The following is a 17,204-nucleotide window of genomic DNA, read 5'->3' on the forward strand; positions in this document are numbered from 1 at the left end:
TTTTTCTCCCTCCCTCTACAGAGACAAACAGCATATAACTTGCCTATACCCTGTCAGTCTGGATTTAGTTTTTACTGCATATGTATGTATCCATCTGCCTAGAGTATTATGTATCCATTTGCTTAGTATTGTTTAGTGTGGTTTTTAAATTTTTTATTTCAATCAATCAATCAATTTTTACAAAATAAGTAAGCACTCTCCTTCTTTGTGTATCATTCTACAATTTGCTTTTTTCAACCAATGTTGTTTTTAGGATTTATGTGTGTTCATACATATGGTGTAGTTCACTAATTTAACTACAGTATCCCAACTATTAAAATAATACAATTTATCTATTCTTCTTTTAATAGGTCTTTAGGTTGTTTTTATTTTTTCTTTGCAAATTGTTGGCCTGCTTTTGGTATGTAGTCAGTCAATCAACAAGGGCTTATTGCGACTCTAGTCATGTACCTAGCCTTTCCCTAAAGAGTTTACAATCTAGTAGGGGACACAGAACTGATAGGCCTGTTTAGTATAGAAATAAGATGGGGTAGAAACTGAACTCTGTGCAATCTCTGTTGGATAACTTTTTCTGGTTAACTCTTAAGGTTTTTTGGTTGCAGGTATGATTTATTTAAAGTTACTGTGCTTTCAGAGTAAATCTTTAACTTCTTGAATCTGTAACTTCTTGAAATGATTTGCTTCTTTTAGGTGCTTGTTTAAATTGCCAGAATAATAGCAGAGGGGATCATTGTGAAGAATGCAAAGAAGGATTTTATCAGAGTCCTGATGCCACTAAAGAATGTCTTCGCTGCCCCTGTTCAGCAGTGACATCTACAGGCAGTTGTATCATAAGTAAGGCCTTTCCCTAAATCTTCATTTTTAGAGGAAAAATCAGTGAATCAATTATCAATAGGTAGAAAGTCTGTTGGTAAAGTTCTAGATGCTGTAGGTGAAAGGGAGTTATAAAAACAGTATAGGTTTTCCTTTCTAGGAATTTTCAGTCAAAGCCAAATACATATGTGAAATGAGACATGAGGGAGGGATGAGGAAGTTTTTGTTAAAACTGTATTTTGTTCCATCTGACATGACTAAAGAGGAAGGAATAAAAAAATTTTGAGTGCCTATCCATCTCAATTACTCAGATTCTTTATGTAAGCACACTTCTTTCCTTCTCTACCTAAATAGATTTTCTGGGTGGCCCTATCATTCTCACAACAAACTGGACAATTAATAAATAAGGTGTAAATTATTAGTTTGAATCTCATGTGTTTCTTAAGTTTGAGAGGAGATAGTAGGCAGGGTGTGTAAACTGTTTTGGTGGGGGGACTAGTAGTAGTTTTGCATTTTCAATTGTAGCTTGAAATTTTACTAAATTATTTTGATGTTCTCTCTCTTTCAGAACTGGGTGAATTGGAACCTGAATGTGTCCGGTGTAAAGATGGTTACATGGGCCAGAACTGCAATGAATGTGACAATGGCTATTACAATTCTGACAGCATCTGTATGGAGTGCCAGTGTCATGGCCATGTGGACCCAGTTAAAACTCCAAAGATTTGTAAGCCTGAGAGTGGTGAGTGCATCAACTGCCTCCATAACACCACTGGGTTTTGGTGTGAGAACTGCCTAGAAGGTTATGTTCAAGACCTCGAGGGAAATTGCATCAAGAAAGGTAAAACTTCACCTAAGGTTGTAAATTTAATATTTAAACCTAGCAGTGAAAATTTCAGGACAGCTACTTTTAGCTTTGTAAAAGCTTCCAATCCTACCAGAGAAGTTTTCTGGAAATAGATTTTGACAGATATTTGCCTAAAGAGATTTCCTTCTATTCCTGTTGCTCTCCTGAGACTCCAGAGTCAACTCTAGAAATCTGAGGACCAAGACAAAGTCATTGCAGTGTTCTCACATTTTCTCTTCATCTATTTTTTTTTTTTTTTTTTTTTTTTTTTTTTTTAGTTTTATTTATTTATTTATTGCGGTACGCGGGCCTCTTACTGTTGTGGCCTCTCCCGCTGCGGAGCACAGGATCCGGATGCGCAGGCTCAGCAGCCATTGCTCACGGGCCGAGTCGCTCCGCGGCATGTAGGATCTTCCCAGACCGGGGCACGAACCCGTGTCCCCTGCATCGGTAGGCAGACTCTCAACCACTGCGCCACCAGGGAAGCCCCTCTTCATCTATTTTTAAAAAAATATTTTAAAAGTCCTATCATTTCTTTTATCCTTTGCTTCCTGTATTCTCATCACTTCCAGTGATCATCAAAGGTCTTTTAAAGTAGAAACCTGTATCTGGTTAGAAGTTCCAGCTGAGAAACAAGGGTTTATTCTAACTTCTGTCCTAACTTTGGGCTTAAGTTTTCCCAGGTGTGATGGAGGAAACAGTAAAAATATTCCTCAATTTTTAAAAGAAAAAGTTATTCATATGGCAAAATGTTTCTTTCAGGGAAGTTCAGTAAGGGTTTAGATAAAAATTAATGATTAGAAATTTAGGATGAATTAGGGATACTCAGGCTTTATTAGATCATAGAGATTAGGCCATGCTCTCCTATAAACCATTCTTTGATATTCTGACAGATGCTGAATACTGGGCTGATAGGCAGTTGGTCTGTGGCAAGGGTTATCCTTCTGCCATCTTGATATCCTTATTCTGCTGTTATCAAGGCTCAAAAGCTCAGACTGAACCCTGTCATTAGCCTGGAGGTCCTGTCACTCAATTCTCTTTCCCACTAGAGGCATACCTTGTCCATACTTAGCTGACAGGACTGTGATGATTTTTCTTATTAGTTATTAGGAAATGTAAAACATGCCTCTTTTTAGGATAGACTGATGTGTCTGACTTTAGTGATGAATTGTAATGATAATAGTAATCATTTTGTTGAGTGCCTACTATGTGCCAAGCACTGTAAACATTAAATGTGAGAATGTTATATAGTACATTATCTGATTTAATCCTTCCCAAGAACTCTGCAAAGTAGATATCATTATTCCCATTTTATTGATGAGGAACTTCAGTTTTAAAAAGATTAACTGACTTATTTATTGCCACACAGTTCTACTTGATTCCAAAGCTTTTGGTATTTCTACTGAGCTATGCTGCATTAAAAGTACAAAGTATATTGGCCTTCCCTGGTGGCGCAGTGGTTGCGAGTCCGCCTGCCGATGCAGGGGACGCGGGTTCGTGCCCTGATCCGGGAAGATCCCACATGCCGTGGAGCAGCTGGGCCTGTGAGCCATGGCCGCTGAGCCTGCGCGTCCGGAGCCTGTGCTCCGCAACGGGAGAGGCCACAACAGTGAGAGGCCTGCGTACCGCAAAAAAAAAAAAAAAAAAGTACAAAGTATAGTACCTTAGTTATAAAATAGCTATAACCTACATAAAGGAAGAATCATTACGCTTGCAATGGCTGTTTTCTGTCTTGGCTGATATCAACTTTGGATATTTAAATTGTGTTTTTCAGAAGTAACTAGAAATACAATTTTTCCTATTTTGTTTTTGCCTCCATTGAAGAGAATTTTACCTTTGTGAAATGCCATCTGACATGTTGAACTTATCTTAGTTCAAATGATTATTATCTAAATCACTTTTAACCAAGTGATTTAGAAGTCTCTAGTGACATATTTACTACCTTTTCAGGAATTTGTATGAATCTATTCAAGAGTACAGAAGGTTGGAAAACTCCAACATTAGAATTTTCCCAAAGATTTTAGCATAGATATTATACATTTTGGATAACAGCCATGGATGTAATAATCTAGCTTTCTAGACCCTGATTCCTTTCATGACAGTTCTTAAAAAGTTATTTTTAACTTGCATTACCTTAAAGCAGAGTATCATGTCAGCATTCCATATCAATTTCCACTCCCATGTGTATTTCTTTTATGGTTTCTTAAAACAAGATATTTTGTCTTTTACATTTCATTCTCTGTTTTTATTTTCAGAAGTTATTGTTCCAACACCTGAAGGTTCTACCATTTTGGTTTCCAATGCCTCTCTGACCACATCAGTGCCCACCCCTGTTATAAATAGTACATTTACCCCCACAACTCTGCAGACTATCTTTTCAGTAAGCTCTGCTGAAAATAGCACATCAGCTTTAGCTGATGTATCATGGACCCAGTTTAACATCATCATTTTGACAGTCATCATCATCGTGGTGGTGCTGCTGATGGGTTTTGTGGGGGCCGTATATATGTACCGGGAGTACCAAAACCGGAAACTCAACGCCCCCTTTTGGACCATTGAGCTGAAAGAAGACAATATCAGTTTCAGCAGCTACCATGACAGCATTCCCAATGCAGATGTGTCAGGATTGTTGGAAGATGATGGCAATGAAGTGGCTCCCAATGGGCAACTGACCCTGACGACACCAATACATAACTATAAAGCCTAAGGAGCTAGAGCTGTTCTCCTGGATTGTGAGACCACAGTGCTTACTAAAACAGCATCAGCCCCTGGGCCAAACAAAGCCTGGGTAGAGTCACTGAGATGAGAAAGCAAAGGCATATAGTGCATCTGAAATTTTCAGGTACAAATTTATAATGTACTTAGCCTATTACTCTTAGATTTCCCATGAAGATCTGAAGCAGTCACTGACAATAAGGACTTGAAGTAAAGTATATTTTTGTACCAAACCACATGGGAATATAGAAAGGCGGAACCGCATAGTGCAGCCCAAATCCACTTTGACCTCCAAATAGACTCCTGGGGAAGTGTTTATCAGACCAGCGGAAACAGGATGATGGATGTGGAGGGGGAAAGGACTGCCAGAAGACTTCATCTCCATTCCTGAAACACATTTTTTTAAAGGAGGGGTCAGGGGTGATAAGCTGATGTTTGGGCTGTATCACAATAAACAACCTTGATTATTTCCAGAATAGGGGCAGAAAAGTCCCAAGAAGATCTTTAGAAGGGTTTGATTTTTCCTTCCAGAATTCTTGCTCAATGATAAGATTAAAGCACAGGATAAGCTTCTAATGGTAGAGAGAGGAAGGCAACATCTGGGAGCAGGAAGCTGATGGTCCTCCTTGGGGTCTCAGTGTAAATGATAAATTATCTAAAAATAAGGAATATTCCTGCCTCTAGAGAAATAAGGTGTATATAGTTAATGTAGAATATCTGGTCAGCATTGTATTTGTATCTATTTGTAAAAAAAATCATGTCATATTTTATCATCTAGAATTTATTTGTACAGCAGTTAATGGAGTTGTAAAAAGAAAATATGGGGTTAAAATACTGTAAAATAGATGGCAAAATTGCTAGAGCTGGGACTCTGGTGAGCACCAGTCATTTTTAGTCCCTCTTTGGACACTGTTGAAATTTATAAGAGGTTGGATGTTTCTAATTTTTCTTTCCCTTTACAATCTAAAAATAGAGTTCTATGGTCTTGGCTTCCTATAGATTTAAGCAATAGATTTTGCAGACAGTGTTTGTTAAGCTGGGACACAGGCTGCACTCTCCAAACTACTCACCTAATTAGACATTAGCCTCTATATATTTTACATAGATGAATGTAGAATATATTCTCATTAAAGAATTTTTTTAATGTAAAACATAGTCTTCCAAAGGAATTAGAAATATTTTAGTTCCAAAAGAAAAGCCATCATATTACTTGGGATCCCCTGTGAAATATCATGCCTGTGAAATATTTATATTCTCCCCCCACCCCAAAATACTTTCTACATTTGAACGTAGCCTGTCACTCACATGCCATGAGGTGTGTACCATCTCTCTGCAGTGCTACAGTTCTTGTATCTTCTTCTTGTCTGGTTAGAGGGTAGCTCTGTAGTTGAGTGGCTCTAGTTGGTCCTTGCTTTTAGACGCAGTTTTTTCTTAGAGACCATCTCTACCTTTGCTCTCATCTAATTATGATATTGACAGATTGTAGATTAAGCAAGCCAGGAAAATCAGCCAGAAGTCAAATATAGATATTTATTAGGAAGGAGAGCAAACTGTCAAGTGGTTAGAAAAAAAAAAAACAAAGATTAGACCTCGGAAATCCAAGTTGGTAACTTTGCCTAACTTCCCCAGAGAAAAACCTGGAATTTGGTCATCCCTCTGTAGTTGTTCTCAGGGTTTGGAGATGATGCTCTGGAGGATGCACAGGCAGATAATCTACTTCTATTAACCTTAGGTGCTCCGAATGTTTGGCCATGGTTTGTGAAAGTAGAGATTACATTACATTAGAATTAGTTACTATTTCTATAGCCCTTTGCAGTTTGCAAAGCATCTTTCTATATGTGTGTCCTTTGTTCCTCACCATAGGCCCCTGAGGAAGTAATTGTTGTTCCCACTTTATAGGTGAGGTTAAATGTCTTGTTCAAAGCTATATAATATGTCATTATTAGGCTTGGAATCAGGACTCCTAACTCTGAAGCACATGTTCTTTCAACCATATGCTTGTGCAGAAATTGCCCAGCCATGAACACAAGAAGGCTGGGAGGAAGAGCCCATCTGTGAATGTTTCTAATTTTTCTAAGTACAAGGTACAGTCCAGGGCCATACAGCCATGAAGGACTTTGTGGAAAGAACACAGGAGGATTACTCTCTGAAGCCAGTATTGGTGATAAGAAAATTAAAATACCAGTTTGTGCTTCATTAAAGTGAACTAATCCTTCCAAGCAGGGAAAGAAAACCTGATTTCCCCAGCAGCTGCCACATATGCGTGTATAGACTGTGCAGTGCATAGTTCCAAGGAATTGTGTAAAGTGACATACCTGCCTTTCCCCCAGATTACTACCTCCTCAAGCCAGGGATTGAGGATGGTGAGAAATAAGCGTTTGTTAAACAGAAGGTAACCAAATAGAGAAAGAAAGAGTTTGTTGGGGTCTAAGAGCCAAAGCCAAATAGTCCGGATTCTGGCCATGTAGAGATTCCATGAAACCCACTTTAAAAGATATTGAAAAAACTGAATCACAAAGAACGTTTACCTTTAAATATTTATGAACAGTTCCTAGGGCATGTTCTCAATTTGTCCTGATGGAAAAAATTAAAGTCTTAAAATCTGTTTTAAATAATATTCTTTAGTGTCCCATGCTTCTGCTGGTGGAAATAATTTTGCTCTAAAATGAAATCAATCATGAAGTGATCTACCACCAAAATCAGACTAGGAGACCAGTATGGAATGCATTGCACAATAGTCATTTCTCTAAAGGCGTGATCCCCATGAACTATGGCATTTAGCACCAGGATCCCATACGTCCTTTAGAAAGACTAATATTGGAAGAACTTTTTTCTAAGGATTAGGAATGTGTTTATTTTCAAATGAGATAAGACTAGTATGAATCTTATTGATGAATGACAGATACTGCTATGAAGTGATACTTCTATCTTCATTAATTCGTTTTAGTAAGCCCTTCCGCATTTCTGACAGATGCCCTCGGTAGTGTTGTTAAGTATGTCTGTCCTCCCTTACCTTCCCCTCCCTCCCTCCCTCCCTCCCTCCATCCTCTGCCTCCCAGAGGTCTCTTCTAATGGAATTTCTCCAGTTATAGAGAAAAATGATAATAAAAACTAAACCTCATTTATACTAATGTCCTATGGACCTAGTGTGTTACTCTTAGGGATACCTGAATTTTAAGAGAGGAGAACAGAGCGGACGTGGAATGGGAGGAGAGAGATGTGGGGGGAGAGGATTTGTGGAAGCATCAAATTATATGTCTACTCTCTAGCCCCAGTATTCCCAGCAAATTGACCATTAAGGCAATACTCACTGACCCACTAGTTCATTTTGGTCAGCTGAGTGCCTTGAGGACACTTAGTCCTTCTTGTGCTATTTTGGAGCCAGAGAGCTGAAGCAACAGTACTTCTTCCTGACAGCCTCAGTTTGGACTGGGTTATTAAATCGTTCACCTTGGTCCTGTATTTTCTGTAGCACATATGGTGAACGTAGCACCACTTATGATGAACATTCCCTGGTTCTTATATTTTGAGGTATGTGGGAAGGAGTTGAATTTATATATCTCAAGGAAACCTCTCTGACAGAAATGTCAGAGAAGTAAAAAGCAACCCAATGTAATCTGTTAGAGCAAAGAAAGCATTTCTGGCCTCATCCACGAAGAACCTTTGGTCTATTATGATCATCTTGATAGGAATTTGGAAGCTAAAATGAGTTTGGTGTGTGCAGGGGAGTAACGGAAGGTTAATGCAAGTTTTCCCTTCAGCCCTGAGCCAGTGATTATGCCAAGGGGAGAAGCAGGAAGAACACACTGAGTCAGCGGAAGAAGTCAAATGACATCACGTGGACTAGAACAGTTCTGGATCATCACAATGTCAGTGGTTGAATGATGCTTTTTCAAAGGCCATTGGGAACCTTTCTTACTTATCATGCATACGCAGTAACTGAACCAGCAGCCCTAGAACGTGAGCCCAGGCTTTAGGTCTGCACTAGTCCAAGAGCTAACTGATTTACAGTGACGTTTTCATGCTAGGCACAAGCACTCTGTACTACGTTAAATTTCAGCCCAAGCAATTGGGGAGTGTTTCTGAAACATTAAACTTGTATTTATGTCACTAAAATTCTAACACAAATTTTAAAAACATGTCTCATGCATATGCTGTACTAGGCTTCATGATGCATTTCTAAATTTGTGTATGATTTGAATATATGAAAGAATTTATACAAGAGTGTTATTTAAAATTATTAAAAAATAAATGTATATAATTTGTACCTATTGTAGATTTGTTGTTTTACTTTTTTATGTGGTCAGAGTTTTGGGAAGTCTTTTAATATATGGCACAGATCACTCATTTTCAAACCACTTCATGAAAGTCTTTGAACCCTTCATTTACTGACCATGCTTTCTGTTTTAAGAAGTTCCTTTAAAGAATGTTTTCCACTTAGGAAAAGAAATGTCACACGAAGAAGATTCCCCCCCTCAGAACAAAACAAAACACCCTGAGAAAAAAGCATATATTAACACATATTCTTTTTTTTTTTTTTTTTTTTTTTTTGCGGTACGCGGGCCTCTCACTGTTGTGGCCTCTCCCGTTGCGAAGCACAGGCTCCGGACTCTCAGGCTCAGCGGCCACGGCTCACGGGCCCAGCCGCTCCGCGGCAAGTGGGATCTTCCTGGACCGAGGCACAAACCCGTGTTCCCTGCTTGGCAGGCGGACTCTCAACCACTGCGCCACCAGGGAAGCCCTAACATATATTCTTGTTTGTGCTTTTACTTGCCTCCGATGAGATCCATTGGGTTTTCCATGAAAATATTACAGAAAAAAACTTGCTCTTTTGGATTTCTTTTTCATGCATGTAAAAAATGTCCTTTCTTTAGAATATGAAGGGAACCATGTTCTATGTGTTTGTTAGATAACCTGTAATGAAAGTACATCTTTTTACTCTTTTGAGGTACCCTTGGAGATCCTCTATTTTGACAAAGCTCAAAGGATGCCATCTAGAGATCCAAGGGGTACCCTGAAAAATAAGAAAAAATAAGTCAGGCCTTTGTCCTGAGAGCTTTATAAACTTCAGTTGGTTTATTCAGCTTCAGCTGGTTGAGATTTGAACTTTAAAATCCTGTTTTGGGGGCTTCCCTGGTGGCGCAGTGGTTGAGAGTCCACCTGCCAATGCAGGGGACATGGGTTCGAACCCTGGTCCGGGAGGATCCAGCATGCCACGGAGCAACTAAGCCCATGTGCCACAACTACTGCGCTCTAGAGCCCGTGCTCCGCAACAAGAGAAGCCACCTCAGGGAGAAGCCCGTGCACCGCAAGAGCGGCCCCCACCCTCCGCAGCTAGAGAAAGCCTGCGCACAGCAACGAAGACCCAATGCAGCCAAAAATAAATAAATTTTAAAAAAGGAAGAATACACATGTTGTGTGTTGAACACTAAACTTCAGACAGTTGCAGAGAAAGCAGGCAAAATGTTTTCTTTGTATGTAATAAGAGTAGGTTTGGGTAATGAAGTGTTTGGGAGGAGATCTTCTTTTGTGGTTTCCTTTGTGTTGTCAGACCAGTTGCTAAAGTCCTGTAATGTCAATAGGTTTTTCTTAATCTCTGCTCCAAATAAGGAAGAGTCTTAGCCCTTTCTTATGCTCACTACCATTCTAACCCAACTGTATAAACTCATGTACAATTTCCTATATATGCCAGGTTATATGATGTCTTTCTCCCTTTGCTGGTACTATTCCTTCTATCTATAACATCCTTGAGAATGTTTATTCATTCTTTGCAAACCCTTGATAAAAGAAGGTTGATAAGTCCTTAATTTATATCTCCATTTGCCTAATGAAGACCTCTCTTATTGCACATATTTTATTACAAATACTTGTTATATTATGTCTTCCTCAGTAGACTGCATTCCTTGAGGCCACGAGCATTTCCTCTTCTGTCTCCTGTATCTGGCATAGTGCTGGCATGTTATGGGTACTCAGTAAATGGTGGTTTAAAACAAAAAGTATTTGACAGATACAACAGTTGGTCTGTGAACTTATTTGGTGAGGTATTATAAGAAATTTTATATTCAGTGGGTAAGACAATGTTTCTATTTAATAGAGATGTCAGCATACAGGGTTCAGAGGGTCTGAGAAACTCTTGAGATTGTATGCTTACTTGTGAATACAAACAATTTGTGTGTGTTTTTTTTTCCTGGAGAAAAGGTCCATACCCTTAATCACAATATCTAAAGGATCTATGATCCCGAAAGGATTAACAGCTATTAGGATGGGGATTACTTTATGTATTTCAGCAATAATCCCCTCCCCCACTGAATGTAAATTGGTACAGCCTTGATTCAAGGAATCCACTTCTGGGAATCTCTCATAAGGAAATGACCTAAAAAGCAGAGACTTCTGTGCCCCCCCCCCAAATTTCTTTTTCCCCAGAGTCGTGTATAAAGTTCAAAAAAATGGAGACAAACTCTAGATGTTCAACAACAGAGACATGGCTTAGTGCATACACCTGCTGAATTAACATATTGTCATTAATAATAAGGAAGAATGGGGCTTCTCTCGTGGTGCAGTGGTTAAGAATCCGCATGCCAATGCAGGGGACGTGGGTTTGATCCCTGGTCTGGAAAGATCCCACATGCTGGGGAGCAGTTAAGCCCGTGCGCCACAACTACCGAGCCTGAGCTCTAGAGCCTGCGAGCCACAACTACTGAAGCCTGCGTGCCTAGAGCCCATGCTCCGCAACAAGAGAAGCCACCGCAATGAGAAGCCCGTGCACCGCAACGAAGAGTAGCTCCCGCCTACCGCAACTAGAGAAAGCCTGCGTGCAGCAGCAAAGACTCAACACAGCCAAAAATAAACAAATAAATAAATAAATTTATTTAAAAAAAAGACTAAGGAAGATGATTAAAAACAATAAAATTAAGTGAAAAAATAGAATATTTTGAAAATGTGCATGCAATTCTACTTCTGGTATACAGTTTAGAGAAGCTCTTATGTATGTGTACCAGGACCCGCGTTTCAAACTCTTCATTGTAGTATCATTTGTTATAGCAAAATAACTGGAAATATCCCAATTGTTTGCCAGTAGAAGAATGGATAAATTGTGGTCTATCCATATACTTTGAACAGAATTTTATACAGTAGTTGAAAATGAATGAAGTACAGCTATATACATCATGGATGAGTCTCAAAACATGTCAAGCAAAAAAAGCTAGTCATAGAATATATACAATATAATTTCTTTTATATAATGGCCCAAAATGGGAAATGGAATATGGTGTTTAAAAATACATTATGTGTGGGCTTCCCTGGTGGCGCAGTGGTTGGGAGTCCGCCTGCCGATGCGGGGGACGCGGGTTCGTGCCCCGGTCCCGGGGAGTCCCGCATGCCGCGGAGCGGCTGGGCCCGTGGGCCATGGCCGCTTGGCCTGCGCGTCCGGAGCCTGTGCTCCGCGGCGGGAGAGGCCGCGGCGGTGGGAGGCCAGCGTACTGCAAAAAAAAAACCAAACAAACAAAACATTATGTGGGAAAACTGTAAAGGAAAATGAATGATTAATACAAAAGTAAAGATAACCTTGGAAGGGAGAGGGGCATGCACAGATGACTCCAAAGGTATTGGTAATATTCTTTCTTAAGTAGTGTGTGTGTACATGGGTTTTCATTGTATTTAAACACTGTGTGTGTGTATACACACATACACGTATACTCTGATATTTATGTAACATGTTATGGTGAAAAATTTTAATAGGATAAAAACTGATGGATGCACATGACTTCAACTCTTGAAAAAATGCATATACAGAAAATGTTTAGAAGGAAATATCTGTATAATCTTTTAATGCCATTGCCAAGCGTAGCCCTGGTACCAAAAGGTGCTCAATAAATGTTAGTGAATGAATGAGTGATGGAATCTGCTGTACTGCAGGGTTTACACTGGTAAATACGGTAAAGGCGTGTAAGAACTGCAGTTTGTAAGCTTTAAAGTAATGCAAGCCTAAACCAAAACCCAAGTAGACTGTTATCTGGGGCAGCACCAAGTCATTTGTAAATAGGGATGTTTCTGAGTGACACTGGGAACAAACAGCACAAAATTTCCTTCAGCGAAACGGTGCCGATGAAGCTCACTCCTATAGTGCAGAGAGAGATCTCGCCCACAGACTGGATTGCATATCCTCAAACATTGTGGCCTGTGCTGACTGGGTAGGAAGCAAACTTAGTCTGATATATGGATGCTTTTGTTGTGCTCCCCTGCCTGCCTTTATTTTCAATAGCTTGCAGAACAGGCTAAATCTCAGCTTTTTAATTCCCCCAAAACATTTTTTAAATGAGCCATTGTTATCTTTAATCACCATGGCCAGGGGATTATGCAGTTTCATTTGAAGAAGCTATTTTTGCCAAGACATGAGATTCTTCCAGACAAGGATCAAGACATTAATGGTTGTCTCTTAAGATTCTGTTTTAGTTGAGATAATAATTTGGGGGCAATTCAGCAAATTGTATAGACTCCAATGGGCCATTAATCTCCAAAGCAATTGTCTGAAATGGAGAGCCCTTTATATGCTGGAGCAAGGATCAGAGTTTGGCAACAGTTACATTTTGAATCTCCTTCAGTTAAAATGAAAAGGTAGCAGTGATAACAGGTTATTAGTCCTGAGTAAAGAATGAACTTCATTTACTTATAATCTGTACCTCACCTTTTGTATTAAAAGACAGAGATCATTAAACCACTAAATAAAGGATGAAAGTACCCGTTTAGTATACCAAAGAGGAGGTAGGAGTACACCAGCAAAGCTAGGCTAAGGCTGCATTAGCAATTGGCACCTAATTTAGCTGAGTTTCCCAGCAAACAACAATATAGATTACTTAGCTTTTACTAATGAAAGGATGCATCCTGGAACATCGATAGAAAAGCTCTTTAACTGAGTTCTAAAACACAATAGGTTGTAGTACAAAGTATCAGCTTTGGAAGCAGAGAGGATTCCAGTGCAGGCTCCACACTGTAGTATCCTGGGCAAGATAACTGATGGCTCTTAATCCTACTGTCCTCACCTGTAGAAGGAATAGTGATGCTGACCTCTTAAGGTCGCACTGAGGTTAAATGAAATCATATGTGAAGCACCCCAGCACATGCCGCATCTATAATGAATGGTAGGTCCTTTCCTCTCTCCCTTTTATTTAGGAGGTCTTCAATAAAAGTGTTACCCCCAAAATGCAGTGTTATTCTTTCTCTATTGAGCGGTACCGGGTGGCTGGTTTTCTGAGCAGAAAACCAACCCACAGCCCAGTATTGGAGGAAGGTCACTCCTAGGTTTTAGGTATGCTTGGAATGAAATGAGATACTTTTCTGAGTTTAATTGCTGCCGTTTCTGTGCTTCGGTAGGTGATCTGGGGCCAGGATGGCATCCACAGGAGGCTGAAGTAGGCAGCATGGCATCTTGCAGGCATCCCTGTGGTCCCACGGGGATTCACAGAGTTGCCATGTTTGCCTGTGGGAAATGGATGGGAGGTGGGCATTGGGAAGTGAGAAGAGTACAAGCCTTGTGTCTGCACATGTAGGCTGTAACCCTTGCTCTACGTTTACAGAGTGAACTGGGACAGGCCATGGAACCCATCTGGGTCTCAGTATTTCCATTGGTACATCCAAGAGATTTAGTTAAATGGTCTCTGTGAGGGCCTTTTTCACTCTTGTATTCTGTTAGGTGAGGAAAAAAGAGTGTTTGGGATAAGATCATTAATTCTAATTAAGGTTTATAATTCACTCTTTCACCAACATTTATTAAACACCTATTATCTGCCAGGTACTATGATAGACTTTAGGATATAGAATTAAAAGTACCTGTTTTCAAAAGAAGCCAGGCACAGAAAGTGTACATACTGTATGATGCCAGGTACCTGAAACTCTAGAAAAGGCAAATCTTTAATGACAGAAAGTAGATCATGGTTTCCTGAAGTGGAATGGAGATTGATTGGGACTGGATCACATGGGAACTTTTTGGGGTGATGGAAATGTTTTATATCAATGCTAATACAGTTGCCACTAGCCTCATGTGGCTATTTAAATTTAAGATAAAAATTTTACAAATACTTAATGATATCACTTATATGTAGAATCTAAAAAATAATACAAATAAATCCATATACAAAACAGAAACAGACTCTCAGTCCTAGAAAACAAACTTATGGTTACCAAAGGGGAGAGGGATGGGGGAGGGACAAATTAGGAGTATGGGATTAACAGATTCAAAGTAAAATACATAAAATAGAGAAGCAAAAAGGATTTACTGTATAGCACAGGGAATTATGCCCAATATCTTGTAATAACCTATAACGGAATATAATCTGCAAAAAAAACAAAGCAAAAAACGAATTACTATGTTGTACACCTGAAACTAACCCAATATTGTAAATCAACTACAAAAAAAGATAAAAACTGGGACTTCCATGGCGGTCCAGTGGTTAAGACTGTGTGCTTCCACCGCAGGGGGCGTGGATTCCATCCCTGGTCGGTGAACTAAGATCCCACATGCTACGAGATGAGGCCCTCCCCCCGCCAAAAAAAGTTAAAAGACTTAAGTTCCCATTCCCATAACTACAATTCCAGGGTTCAATAGCCACATGTGGCCAGTGGCTACCCTATTGGACAGTGCTAATTCAGAACATTTCCATCATCCCAGAAAGTTCTTTTGGAAAGCACTGTTCTATACCTTGGCTGTGGTGGTGGTTACATGGGTGTACACATTTGTCAAAACACATCAGAATGTATACTTAAATTGGGTGCATTTTACTGCATATAAATTATATCTCAATAAAACTGATTTAAAATAAAGTCCAGCTCAGTCTAATAGAGGAGACAGGCAAGTTAATGGACAGTTATAGAGCTGTGTAAGTGCCATAAATAAGACCAGGGTGTTCTGGAAGTTCAGAGGTGGGGCAACTATACAGATTGTGGCCCAGGACATTCTCTTCAACTATGGTTGGGGAAACTCTGGGAATTAGGCAGAGAAGAGGAAGGAAAGGTATTCTAGACTCTTAAGAACCACTAGCACAGGGACATCCCTGGTGGTCCAGTGGCTGGGATTCCATGCTCCCAATGCAGTGGGCCCAGGTTCAATCCCTGGTCACAGAACTAGATACCACAGGCCGCAACTAAAGATCCCACACATGGCAACAAAGATCCCGCGTGCCGCAACTAAGACCTGGTGCAGCCAAATAAACAAATATTAAAAAAAAAAAAAAAAAAGAACCACTAGCACAAAGAGTTCCTTTGGGAGAGTTAGGAAGAGATGCCTCTGCTTTGGAATGGACTCAGCTTGGGAAGCAGAGCCCACAGCCTGGCAAGCAGAGCATGGACTGGATTTCAAGCCGCCGCCCGTCCTTGGCTGGGTGTCCTCAACAGGGCACAACCTGTGCAGTGTACCTGGTGGCTTGCCACACAGAGGGGAAGGCATATGCAAAGGCAAAGGGCCTTTACATTGATCCCTTTGAGGAAATAGGTGCTGTAGCCACCTCTTTGCAGTCCACCTTTGCTAGGTCCTGGTCTGTTCTTTTATTAGGAATTCACCACATTTAATCACTATTAAGACATCAAGATTCTTTTAACCTGCAAAATGTCCAGACAATTGATTAGTTCAATTATCCTTCTTTGCCTACAGCTGTTGTTGTTTGACATATTCAAGTGTGCAGCTGGGAAGGTGCCTGAAAGCTTTCCCTGGTACCTTAGGACAGTTTTCCCAGAAGTCTTTGACTCTGTTACAGCCAAGCCTCTGGGTTATCTGCATGGGGATCTGGCCATGGTACTGAGCAATATCAATTTAGGCAGGGAGATCTTGATTTGGGATACCTTCTGTAAGTTTCAAAAAAAAAAAATTCAGGAGCACCACCTTTTGGGAATTAGAAAACTGAAGTCCAAGTTTCTTTCTCTGTCACTAGCTTATTGTGTGACTTTGGGAAAATCAGTTCATGTCTCTTGAGAATCAGTTTCCTTATTCATAAAGGATAACAAACATCTGAATTATGAGATAGCATCAAAGAAGGTGACATGGGCTTTGTAAATGGCGTTGCATCAAATAGCAATTTTATTTTATTTCTGCTGGCATTAAAAAGTGAGCAGCTGGTGCCCATATGGCACATACAGGTTTCTACCCTGCTTCTGCAGGGCATAGATCTTGCTTATAAAACACCTTCCCCCAACCTCTCAGTCAGAATGACTCATCTCTTTTCTTTGTGTCCCTAGAATCTTACCCTTATTTTTCTTATACTAACAAAATATTTAAAATGTTTTACTTTGATTTATAATTACTTATCTGCATTTTAACCAGCTGGTGACTGCAGGGATACTAGTAATTCAGTGAAAGGCAAATGGCATAGTGATTAAGAGCCTGAGATTTAGAATAAAATTTGGGTTCAGCTCCCAGCTCCAACATTTAGCAGCTGGATGGCCAGGCAAATCCCTCTCCTCTCTAAGCCTCAGTTTTGTCAACTATAAAATTGGAGCATAATCAGTCCCTGTTTCAAATGGTTATTGTGAGGATTGAATGTAAGGTTTTAACATAGTGCCTGGCACATAGGAAGCACTCAGTACATGGTAACTGGTATCAGTTATTCATGGAATGTCAGAGCTGAAGGGAGCCTCCATGTTTTTGTTTAATGTACTGAGTTTACAGGTAAGAAAAGAAGCTGAGAAAGTAGAATTGGCAGGTCTGAGATCATATGGTGTTGATGTGTATTACCCTTCTAGCCTAATGATCTACATGCTCTTCCCTTGATATGGAGTATTTCTCAGTTTTCTTCCCATCTTGAGAAGTTAGGACTTGAGTTAATTTGGCAAACTGGCATTGAGCTAT

General features: G+C 39.9%; 1 protein-coding gene across 1 annotated transcript in view; it reads left to right on the forward strand.

Annotated features, from left to right (window-relative positions):
* Positions 1-4,848, forward strand: part of MEGF9 (multiple EGF like domains 9) — a 78,629-nt gene extending 73,781 nt beyond the window's left edge. Inside the window, exons 4-6 of the mRNA XM_081237664.1 lie at positions 691-834; positions 1,382-1,651; positions 3,913-4,848. Of these exons, the coding sequence (XP_081093790.1) occupies positions 691-834; positions 1,382-1,651; positions 3,913-4,364 (866 nt within the window). The 3' untranslated portion in view covers positions 4,365-4,848. The remainder of the gene's footprint in view (positions 1-690; positions 835-1,381; positions 1,652-3,912) is intronic.
* The last annotated feature ends 12,356 nt before the right edge of the window (positions 4,849-17,204 follow it).

The sequence above is a fragment of the Mesoplodon bidens genome (assembly GCF_964165515.1).
Source record: "Mesoplodon bidens genome assembly, chromosome: 6".
NCBI lineage: Eukaryota > Metazoa > Chordata > Mammalia > Artiodactyla > Ziphiidae > Mesoplodon > Mesoplodon bidens.